This window comes from Hippocampus comes, unplaced genomic scaffold, assembly GCF_001891065.2.
Source record: "Hippocampus comes isolate QL1 unplaced genomic scaffold, H_comes_QL1_v1.1 scaffold82, whole genome shotgun sequence".
In the NCBI taxonomy this organism is placed as follows: Eukaryota; Metazoa; Chordata; class Actinopteri; order Syngnathiformes; family Syngnathidae; genus Hippocampus; species Hippocampus comes.
The window spans coordinates 1,116,456-1,130,460 of NW_017805135.1; the positions used below are offsets into that span (position 1 = coordinate 1,116,456).

At 44.1% G+C, this 14,005-nt stretch overlaps 1 protein-coding gene across 1 annotated transcript in view; it reads left to right on the plus strand.

Annotated features, from left to right (window-relative positions):
• The window catches only part of LOC109513999 (collagen and calcium-binding EGF domain-containing protein 1-like), a 28,567-nt gene extending 14,829 nt beyond the window's left edge, over positions 1-13,738 (plus strand). Inside the window, exons 3-11 of the mRNA XM_019866785.1 lie at positions 8,266-8,318; positions 9,270-9,404; positions 10,084-10,221; positions 10,980-11,101; positions 11,180-11,300; positions 12,495-12,634; positions 12,792-12,827; positions 13,094-13,129; positions 13,323-13,738. Coding sequence (XP_019722344.1) covers positions 8,266-8,318; positions 9,270-9,404; positions 10,084-10,221; positions 10,980-11,101; positions 11,180-11,300; positions 12,495-12,634; positions 12,792-12,827; positions 13,094-13,129; positions 13,323-13,508 — 967 coding nt within the window. The 3' untranslated portion in view covers positions 13,509-13,738. The remainder of the gene's footprint in view (positions 1-8,265; positions 8,319-9,269; positions 9,405-10,083; positions 10,222-10,979; positions 11,102-11,179; positions 11,301-12,494; positions 12,635-12,791; positions 12,828-13,093; positions 13,130-13,322) is intronic.
• The last annotated feature ends 267 nt before the right edge of the window (positions 13,739-14,005 follow it).

Genomic DNA, 14,005 nt, shown 5'->3' on the forward strand with positions numbered 1-14,005 from the left:
ATATAACACACTGTAACTCCACTGTTGCCATTCTATTGTTTGAAACACAACTGCAGACACTGCGCTAGAGTTTGAGAATGCAGGGCTTCAAATAAAACACATTAGCTTAGCCTGTCGCTCTAGTGTCATGGCCCACAGTCTCTAATTTGCTGCAGCATTACATTTTCTCCCTGACTTCAGTTTCCTCTCCAATTAAAATGCTGTGGCATTGAGGAGAACATTTGGCCATGTTAGCTTACCTTGTTGTTGTGCCCGTGAAGATTGACACTTTGAGCCTCCACAGTCTCCATTTAGCTGCAATCCCCCGCTTCTTGTTACTCTCTGTCTACTCTTACATAAAATGTATTTAACATTTGAAACAATATGTTCGTAAAGGAAAAATAAGCTAACATTAGCAAATGTCATGAGCCTTCATTTCTTGACTTCAACATTTTTGTCTTGCTTTTTTGTGTGTTTTTATTTCTTACACTATCACAAATGGGTAACTGTTACTTTTACTTGGTATGAGTGCTGATGTGTGTGTGTGTGTGTGTGTGTGTGTGTGTGTGTGTGTGTGTGTGTGTGTGTGTGTGTGTGTGTGTGTGTGTGATAGTAAGATGCTCAGAGGGTCACCGATGCCAAATTCTTGTGGTGACACCAAGCCCTCTGTGGGGTCAGGGGTGCATTCCAAATGCTCATCATCTCCGAGGAAGTCCCACTCACTCGTTCTCGCCACTTCTCACTTCAACTTTGGCTGCTTTTATGAGGGCTTAGTTTTTTTCTTCAGGTGATCTCTGCTGCATGCGCCACATGCATGGATCTGCTACACTAATCGATAAGTGTAATTCTGTGGAAGTACAGTGCATGATTTTGCTGATTTCCATTTTTTTTCCTTCATCCGAATGTCCACTGTGGGCAGTATATCAGCCTCGGGCACATCGGCCTCACACTCCTGAGATTCAGCATTCGAATTTTGGCGGGCTGGTGATGAAGTGATGCCTCCATCAGTGAAAATACAATCCAAGCTTTCACCGTCTTCTTTTGTAGATCACCTTTTTCTTCCTGTGTACTAGTAACTGTTTTTCATGTAGATCTTTTGACCGAGAGGATTCAATAGCTTTATATAACAATACAGGGTGTCTGAAGAATGTTTTGACATTTTTTTTTTTTTTTTTTTTTTTTAGGTATGATTTAACATTTGACAGCTTGGCTGAGCAGTTTGTGTCAGGATATCATTTCTTTGCCCATGGCACAGCAATTGATCTTGGAGCAACATTGCAAATTTGCTGTCTGGCAAGAAGTATTTCTGTCCCAATTATACCTGAAACGAAATACTGTCGAGAAAAAGGAATTGCATGGTGACTTTTGTGGCACCCTGTTTCAACGATACAGAAGCACAAACAATTACAGTTAATACAAACAAACAAACAAAACTAGAAATCCGAAGTAGAGAGGCCGTTCAAAGCTCAAACTGAAGTGCACAGTATTCCACAATTTGGGGGAACGTATTGCGAGGCTGTTTGTCCGTTGCATGCACCACATGCACAAATCCACTAACTTGAAAAGCGAAGTGAGTGAAGTGCGGCATCTCCCACTGAAAATATTTTATCACTGTTCTCTTCAGACTGTGAGTTGCTTGAGAACAAGTAGCCGCTTGCCTTGCTGCAACACCCTACCTGCTGAGGAGTTGGGTGAGCATTGACTAATATGCAAGGCCCACTTCTGAGAGACAAGAAAAATAGGATAAAAAGTGTGCAATAATTCTTGGTTCTTGTGATATTTTAACCAAAGTGTACCATAGAGGTGTGACGAAGACACCTGGGATCTGGTTTAAGGAAGATGGGAATGTGATAGACACGTGACACCGGTGCCGGAAGCGAGGCGAAGCATCACATGGGAAGTGAACCAGGAAGTGCGGGTCAAACGTGTTTGGCGGCGGAAGCCCATCAGGACCTCCTGCTCGACTCGCTCTAGTCAAAGCTTCCTCTGTGAGGCGAAGCTCTGATGTCTCCCCGGAGGCCGACGTCCTGGAAGCGCGGGGTGGGCTGGCAGGGCAAATAAACAGCCAGAAGGAGACCTTGGAGGAGGTCTTGGCGTGTAACACCTTCACACAAGAGGAGCGCACACTCGCACGGTCTGTAATTAGGAAGCAACACCAAAGAAGCTGCAACACGCTGCTGTGGGAAACTGCCTCATAAAACCTGCTGGTTGGTTTTCATCTGTAAATAATAAGAGTTGTAAAATTACACAAAAATACAGTAGGTCACATGTCTATTACAATCGGTTATTCTTTCAAATACAGCTTCATTGAACACAAAAGTAACATTGTGTGCATGTTGTCCATATCTGCCCTACGATTGGCTGGCGACCAGTTCAGGGTGTACCCAGCCTACCGCCCAAACCGCTCCGGTACGACCACGACCCTCGTGAGGATAAACGGATCAGATATAAGATCAGATATAGTTTCTTTTATCACAGAATTCAATTGTCTAAACTAAAAGTTTAGCAAATGTGGAAGACATGTGACAAATTGTATCTACAATGACCAAAAAAATTGCAATGACAATAAAAAGAAAGAAAAATTAAAACATAATACAATTTTAAAACATTTTTTTGGAATACTTAATTTTCAAATACATTTAAAAAAATACAAAGTCTGGGAGATTGGAGTGTCCTCTTGTTCACCAGACCTTTCGTTTTTCTGGCATTTGTTAAAAGAGAAAGTGTACTGCATGAAGATTACAGATTTAAACCCTCATTGAAAAATGCACACTCCAATATACTCGACATATAGGAGGGAAAAAAATTCCTGTGGCAACATGACATTAAAAAAATAGCCTACAACTTGCTTTTTGTGTCTTTTTCATTTAGTTTAATTTTGACAAAATCGTTCTGCATGGATTTAACAGAGACATCCTTGGAAGAAATATGGAGAAACCAAAAAAAAAAAAAAAATATGGAGAAACGTTTGGTAAGAAGAATGTAAATCCAAGGGAAACAAATCCTCTCTGGCGGAGGTACAGATCCAAATATTTAAAAAATGGTCCCACGAGATGGGGGGGAAAAATATATATATAGACCCGTCGTCTATAAAACACACTTTAATATTTGAATTACAAAATCTGACAGTGCAATCCATCTTTATAAGGGAATCTGCGAGGCCTGTTGAGCTAACACAACCACGACAGCGCACACACACACACACACACACACACACACACACACACACACACACACACACACACACGTACGCACGCACACGCACACACATTGGCAAAGATTTTTCCACACTGAAAATCAAGAATTTCGTGATCCAAACTCGCAGCATCTGGAGCTTATTGTACACGAAAACCGACGACCGCACACTCAACATTGTCAACACAACTGTAAGAATATGTAAATATTGCACCGATATTTCATCAATTGGTTTTCACCAATGCCAGGAATTGGGAAATAACACACCATTTGCTCACATCTGCTGATGTGAACATAACAAAATGCTGATGTTCGGTAAATGAGGATTCTGTACAGGCCGGTTGAAAATAACACTGGGGGGGGTTACATTCAATGTGTCCCCATGCACAGTGCATTAGATGGCACAGGAAAATGATACTATTATATACTATTGTCATAAAATCGTGATAGTTGATACTTTATTCTCATTGGAGAAAGTATTTTCTTCTTCGGGCAGCAGGCGGGGTATACCCCGAACTGGTTGCCAGTCAATGTCAGGGCACGTATTGATGAATAAAACCTAGGGACAATTTAGAGTGTTCCGTTAAACTATCATGCATGTTTTTGGAATGTGGGAGGAGACTGATGTACCCGGAGAACACCCACGCAGGCACAGGGAGGACATGCAAACTCCACACCAGAAGGTCGGAATCGAATCCTGCACCTCTGCAATGTGAGGCCAACGTGCTAACCCGTCGGCTACCGTCCAACATGGCGCCGTGCATTCAAATGAACCATGAGGATTTTGGGGGGCAAATACAAGAATGAGAACACCAGATATTGATCAAACTTTTCGATATTGCGACCTTCAAGTCCCCACTACCTTTCAATCAGGGTTGAATCAAGTCTCTCACTCTTGCTCCTCACTGTTGTTGTTTTTTTTTTTTTTTTTTTTACACACCATGTGAGATAGGCTCCCTTTAGAATAAACGAGGCATTACGTGACTCAAAGTGATCTGCTGTCTGTTCCCAGCAACACATCACGCCAGCTGTCGGGGGAGCGATAGGGAGGATTTGAGATCGTTCAACTAACAAGGAGCACAAATCCCTCTTGGAGATGGATGCATCGGAGGGGGTGTGATTGTCTACAGACTAAATTGACCTTCCATGCGGGTGTTGGAATGGGGGCCGGTGTGGGCATGGGTCTTGAACATCTCATCTCTAACCTTCAATGCCGCCATCATTCTGAGTTCTTGGTGCCAAAAGCAGCAGAGCACCACTTCAGTAGACGGGTTCCAGAGCTGGACCTGGAACACTTGACAATGTCGATGAAGGCTGAAAGATTCACCATTCAAGTATGTCTTTGCTGTAATGGGCAGACAGCACTGTGTTACAAAACAAAACATGGATATTATATCTGGTAGGAAAGTCATGATTTTCAGCTCTTCCTTAGCTAAGCGTCCATTCATGACTCTAAATAGGTTAAGAAGCATGGAATATGGATGATCATGTATTCTGTGCTAAATAGTTGAAAACGTTGTATGTCTGTTCCGTCATAAAGAAAAGACCCACTGTAAAAACAATCCAATCCATCCATCCATCCATCCATTTTCCGATCCGCTTTATCCTCTCAAGGGTCACGGGGGGTGCTGGAGCCTAACCCAGATTTCTTCGGGCAGTAGGTGGGGGACACCCTGAACCGGTTGTCAGCCAATCGCAGGGCACACAGAGACGAACAACCATCCGCGCTCACACTCACACCTTGGGACAATTTAGAGTGTTCAATCAGCCTGCCATGCATGTTTTTGGAATGTGGGAGGAAACTGAAGTACCCGGAGAAAACCCACGCAGGCCCGGGGAGAACATGCAAACTCCACACAGGAAGGCCGGAGCCGGGATCGAACCCACGACCTCTGCACTGGGAGGTCAACCCGCTAAACACTCAACCATCGGGCCACCTAAATCTAATTTAATAATTAATTTTAAGAGGCACAAGCCAAAGCTCTCGGAGGCCATTTTGAGAACCAGCGGTGCAGATTGTATCTTGAAAAGGACGTATGGACAATCTGCTCTCGCCCCAAAAAGGTGTGCAGAAACCCAAGTTTCTAGGACCAACTGGAAGTCCTTAAGACCAGATGGTAGATCGTGCTCAAGGCGGTTGACAATGTCAAGATCCGGCGTTGACAGTTTCAAGTTGACCGTAACCAGAAGCAGGCATTAGCACTCCATTAAGCAATCTTGTCAAATAAGCACCAACGAGAGAAAGACCGTCAAGTTGGGGTGGGAGTGGAGGTTAAACGCGCTGTGGCTTAAGGACCGCGAATCTTGCGCGGGATAAGCGTCTGGAGCTCGTTGTAGGAATGATGCCAGAAATCCTAGAAAGAAGACGGTTCATCCACAAAACCATCAAACGTGAAGACACACACGTGCACGTGCACACAAACAACCGCGCGCTCGTCAGTGTGTTCTGAGGGCCTGTTTCCTGTCTACCCGACATACTTTCACACAGCAAAACAAATATACACGGGTCAGCTCTCCTGCTGCCCTCATCTGCTCGTCCAGACACCACGGCTTCCTCCGTGCTCTCCGCCAGGAGCACCCACGGGACACGTTCGCAGACATTGATGCAGAACTGCTGGCCGAGAGGCTGCCGGCTGACTACGTACACCGTTGTCCCGCAGATCATCGTTCATGCGCCGCTTTATCACGAAAGCAAGAAGAAGTGATTCTATATTCGTACCTTTTTGGACACTTAATTCGGTATCGTTTGTTTAGCTCATCGGTGTGTTTAGCATTTGGCTTTGAATTGATCGAGTTTTCGCTGTAGTCTGACCGTCACTTGAAAATGGTGGATCTTCAACCAACGTAGCTGCCAGGTCATGGGCGGAGCAACTCAGTGATGGGCAGTATTGCCACTGACAGCAAAAATAATGATGGAGTAAACTACATTCGGCGTTAACATCATTGCTACTTGCAAATGTGCGCGATCAAAAGACGACACGATTGATTACTGCTTTCGTCTGGTGGCTGATGGCTAGTTATTCGCGGATAAACGGCTCATGTTGATGTTGGCAGGCTGGACAAACTCTGCTTGCATTTTCATGCTTTCCTGTTCAGAGAGAGAGAGCTAGCTGGAGCTAGCTGGAGGCTAACGGCGGTTACACAGTCAGAGCGTAAACTGAGATCCGCCTCCGATGCCACAAACACAAGTCTCTTCGTCTCCCTGATGAATGTACTAATTACTGTATAAGGTTTTATAATTAAAGATGTCAGTAAAAATGTGTACTGCTATAGTCTTTGTCTCAAATATGTAAAGTATGAATACTGTTTACATATTTTAAACAGGCGGCCCGGTGGACCAGTGGTTAGCGCGTCGAACTAACAGTGCAGAGGCACCGGGTTCAATTCCAGCTGCGACCTCCGTGTGTCGAGTTTGCATGTTCTCCCCGTGCCTGCGTGGGTTTTCTCCAGGTACTCCGAATTCCTCCCACATTCCAAAAACATGCATGGCAGGCTGATTGAACACTCAAAATTGTCCCGAGGTGTGGGTGTGGGTGCGGGTGTGGGTGTGAGCGTGAGCGCGGATGTTTTTTTTGGTCTCTGTGTGCACTGCGAATGGCTGGCAACCGGTTCAGGGTGTCCCCCGCCTACTGCCCGAAGACAATTGGGATAGGCTCCAGCACCCCCCACGAACCTTGTGAGAATAAGCGGATCGGAAAATGAATGAACAAATGAATGAATATTTTAAACATGCTATTACTCACATACACTTACACAAAAATTCCTAGTGGTGGAGCCAACCCTGCTTTGCAGTTTTTCACTTATCACAGCGGGGTCCCGGTCCCCATTAACTGCGATAAGTGAGGTTTCACTATTTATAAATAACTAAATATTTTGGGGAGGGATCTTTCTGTGCGGCCCAGTACCAAACGGGCCGTGGACCAGTACCGGTGGTTGGGGACCACGATTCTAGAGGACCAACGATAATGTATGTGTGCAATCTACTAAAATGTTGCTTTGACATTATAAGCCCCTTTTAAGGTGTTCTGTAGTGATTTCTTAACAACAGCAAAAAGTAGTTTTTTACTATTTTAGGATGTTGAAGAGTCCCACCTTGGCCTCACAGCACGCATGTCTCCTAGAAGTGATGTCATCCGAAATAAAGAGCACTTTCGGCCTGATTTTACGTGGCTTGTAACATCAGAATCACACCGACTGGAATCTTCACGTCACGTAACCTTGCGCTGGCTTTAATCTGAGCGGCGTAAAAGGTATGAGTTTCTCCCGCAGGACCCGGCTCCCATCTGCAAGTCATTACCTCCAATGACTGATTTGTCGACGGACTCAATGAAGTAGTGACAATTTTCATCTTAACTTTCACCCACCTGTCTCCACCTCGCTTTGGGATTGAAGCGGCCCAATCATCTGGTTCTCATCAGTTCAGGCCTGTCTCGGCGGTTTATGGGGGGACTCTTCACTCTGGGGAGTGGGGTGATTTAGAGTGACGTTGCATGGAGGTCGCAGATTAATAAAAGGCAACTCGACTTCTCGCACTAATTCACACTCTCACGCGTTTCCTCCCCTCGTGTGTGATATTTGTTGTGGGGTGACGCCGCTTGAGTCATTTCCTCTTGTGATGTGCGTAACATGTGTTGGGCCACATGTGACAAATGCTCGAAATCACTCTTAGGGCGTAATGGCTTCCATGAATGAATTAAAACGGATGGATATTTTTAGAAGCACAGCAGACGTTTTTCAAGCATTTGCATGATCAGCGTTGTACAAAAGGATTTCGGGACCACACTGAAAAGGGCGGGAATAAGTTGGCATTTTTTTCCTGGTAATATTCCTGAAAAATGTTCCCAATATTTCGACTTAAGGCAATATGACCGAGGATTTAAACCTACAACGTCAGAAGTGTGAGGCAGATTTGCTAACCAGTTCGCCGCCATTAATGTGCGTTCTTGGGGACAGAGGCAGTAACTTCATCCCTATAAATGTTCATAAGACTATACAGAGCTATAATTTGACTCATGATAAAAATGGTACTTTACAAGCTGTGTCATGATATGACGATAGCAATACTCAAACCTTTTTTTTTTCTCTTCTCAGGAGAAAATGCTGTGACGGCTTCCGGTTTGTGATGGGCCAGTGCATACCTGAAAGTAGGTAAAACACACTTTCAAAGTTTTTTTCTTCTCTCTCTCTCTCTCTCTCTCTCTCTCTCTCTCGCTCTCTCTCTCTCTCTCTCTCTCTCTCTCTCTCGCTCTCTCTCTCTCTCTCTCTCTCTCTCTCTCTCGCTCTCTCTCTCTCTCTCTCTCTCTCTCTCTCTCGCTCTCTCTCTCTCTCTCTCTCTCTCTCTCTCTCTCACACACACACACACACACACACACACACACACGCACACACGCACACACACAGTCAAGCATTGTGATTCCCATGATCCCATGTCATCTTCCCATTCCTCGGCCTTTATTGCTGAGAAACATCCTGCGCCAAAACAAGGTCTGCAGACCATATTGCTTTGTGCGGCGCTCCAAAGGATTCCACATCATTGCCTTTTTGTCACTTTGGAAGGATGACGTGAGCCAAATAAGCTCACTGCTGGCGTCCACAACAAAGCGGCCCTGGCGGTTGAACTCACATTTGAGCTTCATTGTTGTGCTTCATATGGAATATACAGTATCATCAATCATCGGGTGTTTTCTTGCATTCTTAAGAAGGGATTGACTGACACTAAATACATTGAACTACAGATAAAGAATAAAACAAGACCAGCAGTGTCTTTTTCCCCACTGGAGTTCTACTATGAAAGAGATGCAGAATTGGCAGTAAATACAGTAAAAAAAAAAAAAAAGTGTATTGAGAAAATAAAGAAACAAATGAATAAATAAATATGAAATAATACACGTTAACTTGCTATAAAATAATGGCCTACTGTTTGTTAGTTGTTTTTTTTTTTTTTTTTTTGTCTTCAGGATGCTGGCCACCTCTGTTCAAATTACACTACGATAAAAAATGTATCTTGGGTCCAAAAATACTCACCCACTTGTAAGTCCTGTCTGTTCCGTCATTTTTAACAGCTCCCCCGATGTTTTTTTTTTTTTTCTGCACAGGCGTGGACGTGTGTGCCGAGTCGCCGTGCGAGCAACAGTGCACCGACAACTTCGGACGTGTCGTGTGCACGTGCTACCCGGGCTATCGCTTCGACCGGGAGAGACATCGCAACCACAAGTCTCCATATTGTCTTGGTCAGTAGCGCGACAATGCCTCTGTGTAAGCCTCAGACTGGCGCATATCGAGAAGATGGGCCTGCATCCCTCGGGGCTGATCTGGTGCTATTTAATTATAATTTCCCTCAATTTTACCCCGAAAGACTGCCCCACAGTTTCGAGGAAACGGCCCATGAATCCATTTAGCAGAGCTGCGTGGTAGTCAGGGAGGATCAGGAGTCCTGTGTGAATTCAAATTTTGGAAAAACTTGTCTTTCGAATAGAATTAGATCAATTATTTTCACACCACAGCAAGAAAACAACGTGAATTGCATTGTTTTCATGAACCCCTGACTGTGGCTGCTATGACAAACAATGCCTTTTCAGTTACAGAGGGGTTTGTGAGCACATAGACAAACACGCGCCGGTTAAAATACTACGGCCAAATTTTTTGTGCCTGGCTAGTCATATACAAATATAGTGTATATGACATTATATGTTTTTGCTGCTTTGTGTTTTTTGGGGCAGCGTTGGGGTTAGCTCACACCAAAGTGTGGTCATTTGTTGCTTGATGTTAAAAATGGGGGGAAAGGAAAAGGAAAACAACTTTTATGAGAAGAATGGAATCTGCTGCTGCTTTTTATTTTACAGACTACTGTTGAATTGGTGGTTCCAATTAAATATTACAATGTCCTTTTTTTTTCATCCTTTTGCGCAGACATCGACGAGTGTGAGGAGTCGGGCGGCGGCGTGTGCGAGCACGAGTGCGTTAACACGAGCGGCAGCTTCCTGTGTCGATGTCACAGTGGATACATTCTGGCTCCCGACCAGCGTTCCTGCATCGCTGTGCACAACCGTAAGATGCTAAGACATTTCAGGCTTCTAACATCATGGTATAACATTGGATTTTTTTTTTTTTTTTTTTGAGGAATCAACAACCAAGTGGGAAATACTTTAAGTTGCATCATTTATATATATATATTTTTGCAATACCAAATATGATGGCTTGCCCTATATATGACTAGTTTACTTGTGTGTGAGTATATAAAATGGGCTGCATAAATAAAACAAAACACGCATGTGGACTTCATTGATGGCAGGTGCACTTCCTGCATGTGAAACACATTTTGCGCTATCAAGATATAAAATGCTGGTGCATGTGCAGTAGACATGTAGTAATTCTATCTATTTATATCCAGCAGTGGAGCAGCTGTATGTTTTGATGTTGTAACTCCGAAGCGTGAAGTGCAGCTATAAATCAACGCATTGTGTGTGGCTTGCCAAAGGCGCAGCAACATGTCGTACGAGGAATTCATCATATATTATGGGGGGGGGATCACAGCGTGGTGCTCATTTGTCAACGCAGATGTGTTGGATTTAAAGCAACTGTGTGGAATTTTCTTTTTGACTCGGCGGGTCCACCTAAGCAGACCTCATGACACGAGCTTTGATCTTGTGCGAATAAACATTACATGATCTTTATAGTGGGCATTATAATTACGGCAAAGCATCAATTATGGAACAAAGTGACCAAGCTGTGTATGACGTACATAATTAAAGCAACAATAAGTGATTGTTTCATTTTTGTTGAAAGTGTGTTGTGCTGGTTTCCAGTGAGCTCATCGGGGAAGTCAGACACGCTAATGAGCGCGGATACCTGCTCGTTTACCTGCCAGGACTTCATCAACATGAAAAGCAATCTGTTGCAAATAAAACTACGGTTGGGCAGTTCGCAGGTAGCCTTGGTGGAGGTCTCATGCTGGTTGTTGTTTATAGTTGTTGTGTTAATCCAGTTATGCTTGCTGTACTTGCAGGTTAGTGAGCTCCTGGCCAGCCGCAGTGACAAACCTCCTCCTCTCAGGAAGCGGGGAAAAAGTTCTGAGAGATCATGTCGTCCTGGTCTACCTGGACCTCCAGGACCTCCTGGGGTCCCAGGTGACGCCTTCTACATCGCCAATATAGCCCACCGATCTTATCCCCCAACCTATTTACATATCTGTGTCCAGAATTGACTTTTTTTGCCATCTAAACTACTCTACCTAATTTTCCTGCCTCGTCCACCTACCGACAGACCAACCTAAACAGTCTCCCTAATCCACCAATCTAATATACAGACTCACTAAACTACCCACCTACTTATCAACCTGGTATACCAAACTACTATACCGAACCTAATCTACTCTTATATCTCCCCGACTTGCCCACCTACCTACCTGCCTACCGACCTTTATGTACCTACTGTACCCACCTAGTCTGTCACCCCCCTGCTCCCTCCTTACTGACCTACCAACACCAAAACAAAATGGTGTGTTGATTTTACTCAAGGGATGGCACGGTGGTCGACCCTTGTAAGGATGAATGGATGAGAAAAATGGATGGACGGATGGATGGAATTTACTCAATTTTAATTTGTCAAGTAGGCGGCCCGGTGATCCAGTGGTTAGCGCGTCGACCTCACAGTGTAGAGGTTGTGGGTTCAATCCCAGGTCCGGCCTCCTTTTGTGGAGTTTGCATGTTCTCCCCCGTGCCTGTGTGGGTTTTCTCTGGGTACTCCCGATTCCTCACACATTCCAAAAACATGCATGACAGGCTGATTGAACACTCAAAATTGTCCCAAGGTGTGAGCGTGAGCGCGGACAGTTGTTCATCTGTGTGTGCCCTGGGATTGGCTGACAACCGGTTCAGGGTGTCCCCCGCCTACTGCCCGAAGACAGCTGGGATAGGCTCCAGCATCCCCCGCGACCCTTGTGAGGATAAAAGCGGATCGGTAAATGACTGAATGGATCTGTCAAGTGTCTGCACACAATAGAATCATCTGGATTTAGATGTACAGTATAGTCTCCTTGAAAAAAAATGGATCCAACATAAAATTGAGTAAACACAATTTTTTTCTTAATGTAAATGTATGCATCTCACTATCTCTATCTATCTTCCTCCCCTCTCTCCATACCCACCTACCTTTATTATCTCCCTCCCAACCTACCTACTGACCAATCCAACTACCTATTGAACACATCCTACTCCTTAACCTATTGCAAAACCTACAATCTAACTTCCTGCTTAACGTACATCTCTTCCCACCACCCGAATCGTCAAATCACCTAATTTACCAAAATACCTACTCCACAGGACACCCAGGGGGGCCAGGAGCTAGAGGGGACCCAGGCGAGGGAGGCTCACCAGGGCCTCGGGGTCCCCGGGGGGACATTGGACCCATGGGTCCAGAGCCTGATCTAAGGCATATCAAAAGAGGCCGCAGAGGACCAGTGGTAAATAATAAAAAATACAAATATACAGAACAATACAGTACCGTATATAGTCTACAGTCCTGGGTGTATTTGAAATAATATGCATGTAAATAGAAAGCAATCATTTTGCATTGACTTGGAAAAAAAATTTGAAACTTGTGTTTTATTCTTCATGCAGGGACCACCAGGGGCCCGCGGAAAAGACGGTTCAAAGGTCACTTCAACATCCTTATATACACATATATAAAAACAATTTGCTCACGTTCATGTCCATGTATGTGGCCTGCTGCCCTCTGGTGGCCAAATCAGCAACTACAACAACATCTCGCAGCAGCTCAAAATTAACCAATGGCCGAGTCTCTTCAGGGTCAAATACTGCATTTGCATATCCATAATGCTCGCGTCGTTTCTGTGATATGTCATGTGATTTTTTTTGTTGTTGTTGCTAAAAATATTGTATGTACAATTTGCCATTTTCAGGGTGACAGAGGAGCTGATGGTCCCAGTGGGCCCCCTGTAAGTTTGTTTCACATTATAATGCATTATTATTTTCCATCCATTCATCCATTTTTCCCACCGTTTAAACGTGTTATTCATGTTAATATTAACATTGTATCCTCTTCAAGACCAAAACTGAGCATTGTTTGTCTCATGAAGACATTTTGAACAATCATTGCCCACCCGTAAATCCTTGCGATCTGTTTGTCAGGGCCCTCCAGGCTCCTTCGACTTCCTGTTGCTGATGATGGCCGACATTCGAAATGACATCATTGAACTGCAGGAGAAAGTGTTTGGAGACAAGAGGGGCATCTCGTTGGACTCTTTTCCCTCCGGTGGGGAGCCTGATTTTGCCGAGTGGGGGTCCGGCCAAGGGGACCTCATGTTCAGTACCTGAACTTTTTGAATGCTGCTGGTGTCATTATTTAAAGACAAAAAGAGGACTCCCGAAGGACACGAAGGACTTGAAAGGTCAAGCCTTTTTGCTCGCATCTCTTCCTCATCCTCTCTCCTCCTGCTACAGGTTAGCATGCAAACGGAGAGTCTCTTTTCAAATTAAAACGAGGTTCTTTATTGCCAATGTGCAGCGAGAGGGATTATTTGTTCAATAAAAGAAAGAAAATGTCATATTGTTATGAGAAAGCGTGTCAGTGTAATGACAATTGGGTCTCTTTTTCAAGAAAAACTGGAGAAAAAAAATCGATGAAATTGTCATAAAATTCAGAGAATAATCTCACACTCAAGTTACTATTTTATGCGATACCTGGTACATAAAATGGTGTGACAAAAATCATATTACAATAACAAGTGTAAATACAGAATTGAAATATAAATAAAATCATGAAGTCGCCGTCATGTGAGAAAAATAGATTAAAAAAAAGATTTGTATTTTTA